Here is a 3,711-nt window from a genome sequence, read left to right as displayed (position 1 = left end):
CACCAACACCACTGTAACAACTGCTTAAATAAAGGTCACTAAACCAATTGTGCTTACTCCTAATTGATGCTTTAACCTCTCACTTATCCCTCCCCCCTCCCATCACCATTAAACCGGCGGTACGGTCTAATCCACTCACCGTGATCTGCGATCAAACTGGTGGCTGGCCAGCGGCATCGTGTATGTTTTTTTGCATTCATATGCTTATGTATACTTAATTAATAATAATAATTATAATTAATAATAACAATAAAATTTTTAAGTGTGCAAATTTAATATATTTTATAAATTATAAAAATAGAAATATTATGTATCTTGGTCTAATTAAGGTGTTTTAATAGCAGTTAATGTTAAAATTATGTAACTCATAATTCAATAGATATGAACTACATACATGAAGTTTACCATATATTTTGTAAGTTTTACAGGCATCATTAAAAATATAATTGAACATCTTAAATGAATAATTAAATACTGCGAATTTTTAAATTTTAAGTTGTTTTTTATGCATTACTGGCCATATAAATTCTTGAAGACTAAATAATGTAAAAAGTTTTGCAAGATAGTAGATGAATAATAAGAGACATGGTAATGTTATGACTATTATAAATCTACTAATTGCACTACCAATGTCGAGCCAGCTGCCTTCGGTAGTAATGCTGAACATAAACGGTATCGCTAGGCAATCGCCTAAGAGTAGCACAGTTGAAAAAATAGTTAAATCCGGTGTTATAACATGGACCAAACATCCTACTAATATCAATGGTATAGTAATTTTTAAAATAATAAGAGCTGCCATTGAAAATGGTGAAAATACTGTTAGAAAGTGTTGTGTCCAAAATGGATCGAAGGAGCTAATGCTTGCAATGTTACCTGTGCCAAAAAAACAAAGTAACATATAGAACATCTAATTTAAATATTGTTAAGGATATTCGTTAGTTTATTAGATATTATTTTATGAAAATAATTATTAATAAATTAAATTACTGAAAATTTAGAATGTTTTTGTGTATGTATTCAAATACGGTCAAAAGTTGGTTAATATATGTGAATTTAGGTTTTTTTGAATATATGAAGTATTGGTTTTTTTATTTATATTGATTTATATTTTATTATGCACGTTAAGCAATCGGTATCATTTTTCCAAGCACTTTTTTGTTAAATATAAATACTTATATAACATTGAATTTTTCAACAAATATTATAAGATTAATACAGAAATTTAATGAGTAAATTTTATTGAATTTTAATAGTAAATTTATGTTCTTTGCATATTTTCATTATTGGTCTCATACTTAAATAATTATTTTAATAAGTTCTTTATTCTAGCCTATCATTATTCTTTGTTTTTCTAATCATAATGTGTAGCAATTCAAGCGAAAGTATATTCTCTATTAAAATTGATTAAAATATTTACTTTACATTTCAAAACAAATCAAGAAAATGTTATTTGTATATTACAAAAATGTTTTATATTTTTTTCTATTATCATCCTATCTTCGCAATAAACATAATTTCGGAAAAATAATTTTTAAATCTATTATAGCCTTTCTTGTACATAGTTGAAAAACGGTTGATGAATAACGTAATAATCAATTAAATAAAAAATAAATTGTTGTTACAGTTTCTATCTGCATTAAACTTTTTTTTTCACTATTTTTATAACTTTAAAAATTACTTAACTTATTAATTTCCAAATGTTTATTAAAATTTCAATCAAAGGAATAATAAACCTTTTTCCTAATATTCAAGTAATGTGCAATAGGTTTTTTTATAAAAACCAAAATTAATAATTTTGCTTATCATTATTATTCAATTATTGCGAATTCATGTTTCTTAATCATACATATTCATTCTTTTGATTACGGTTAATAGGACTAAAATGTTTCATAAACATATATAACATTAGTTTAACTAAGTAATATAATTAAAAATTTATATAAATATCAATAATTATTATAAAATTATAAATTTATAAAGGATACAAGAATAACTGTAATACTGATTTTTCTAAGATTCAAAACTTTCTTATCAAATGTTGAGTTTTGTAAGCACTCATATATTGTCCAATATTGTAAATGAGTTGTAAAAATAAAAAAAAATAATGTTTCATATGAAGTGGATAAAAGAGAATAAGGACTTAATAAAGCCATAGAAATACCAAAAAATCTTTGGTTCCAATCATTTGGATAAAGCCAAATTACAATTGGTGTACTTAAAAGTATACACCATGATAACCAAGATTTTCCATCAATAAGGTTTAAACATAAAAATAATGTAAATATGATACGAATAAGTTCAATGACTTTATTATATTTATAAATTTTTTTGTTTTTTATTATTAATACTATACTGATGCATAATACTATTATTCTGAAATAAATATTAACAAATGTTATAAATTGATTTAAGAGCAGTATAATTTTTCATTAATTTTTAATTTATAATCTTACACAATATATATTTTTGGTTGTAATCCAACTGTTGGTAAAAGTGGAAAAACTGCAAGAGTAAAACCAGTTAATATAAATTGGGATCTTGCAATTTTATTAAACATAAACTTTAATAGTATAGTTGTCAATAGCATGCTGATGCTAAATGTCCATCGGTATTTTAGACCAATAAATATCATAATAATTAGGAAAATAATACTTATAAATTCAATCATAGATTTATTGTAATTTATTTTTAAAATTAGTTTTTTCTTAATTACTTCCCTAAATGCAAGCCATACCGATACTATACTAATAATACCATAACATAGTATTCTCCACTCTTTGCAATCTGCAACTAAATTATTTTAATTAGAACAAAAATTTTACATTTTATTTCCAAGCCAAATAATTTACTATGTACACTCTTGATTCTAATCTAATCATTTAATATTCAATAATTCTTCAATATGTCAAAAAAATTATTGCATTGTAATAAAGTTTATCTTTTCTTTTAAAAAATTGCAATTTCATTATAAACAAATATTTAAAAATTATATATACCTATATATTCAACCATAAGAAAAACAATTGCAACTATTAAGATTGAATTAGCTAATAACAACCATGAATAATATCCTAATTCAATTTCATATCGTTGTACACCAGATGAGTTAATAAAGAGAAATGTGATCCATCCAAACCACATGAATACTAAGCAAATAAAAAATCTATTTGTTTGATAACGTCGGTAGTACGTAAGACTTTCTTTCGCTAATTTAATAATGTATTTAATTTCAGGAATACATTCATCAATTTGTTTTAAATTGAATAATTTTTCAGCATTCAAAAGTTTATCAGTTAATTCTTTGTCTTTCCAGTACATTTTAACTATGCTTTTACCAATAGTTAATTCTCTATTAGCCTTAACTTGTTCAGCAAGCTGTTTAGCATTAGTTAGAAAAGCATTAGCTATAAACTCTTTATATTTTAAATCTAAGAACTTATAAGGAAGTACTCCCTAATATTAAAAAAAATAAAACACAAGTTAATTATAAAATATAACAAAGAAATAATTTTGTCTTACTTCATTATTAATTGGTATAGGTATTCCAATCAGAGTTGAAATAAGGGGCGTAATATCAGTTTGTTCAATATGATATAAGTGAGAATCATTAGTTATTCCAGCTCCCCATGCAACAAATGGTGTTTCTGTTTCATCTGTTGAACCACTTCCATGTGAACCCCAATCAGTCATTCCATGATCTGATGTAAAAAT

At 24.3% G+C, this 3,711-nt stretch overlaps 1 protein-coding gene across 1 annotated transcript; it reads right to left on the bottom strand.

The window, feature by feature from the left end:
* Positions 1-743: 743 nt before the first annotated feature.
* Positions 744-3,705, bottom strand: LOC105367023 (GPI ethanolamine phosphate transferase 1-like). Its single transcript, XM_011505645.1, has 2 exons — positions 3,520-3,705; positions 744-873 (listed from the first exon to the last, which is right to left on the bottom strand). The coding sequence occupies exons 1-2, from the start codon at positions 3,688-3,690 to the stop codon at positions 820-822; spliced, it is 225 nt and encodes a 74-aa protein (XP_011503947.1). The 5' UTR covers positions 3,691-3,705; the 3' UTR covers positions 744-819.
* Positions 3,706-3,711: the final 6 nt, after the last annotated feature.

This window comes from Ceratosolen solmsi, unplaced genomic scaffold (genome assembly GCF_000503995.2).
Source record: "Ceratosolen solmsi marchali unplaced genomic scaffold, CerSol_1.0 C3567168, whole genome shotgun sequence".
NCBI classification, from domain to species: Eukaryota; Metazoa; Arthropoda; class Insecta; order Hymenoptera; family Agaonidae; genus Ceratosolen; species Ceratosolen solmsi.
Note: the sequence above shows the minus strand (reverse complement) of the source record. Positions and strands in the feature narration are given on the sequence as shown.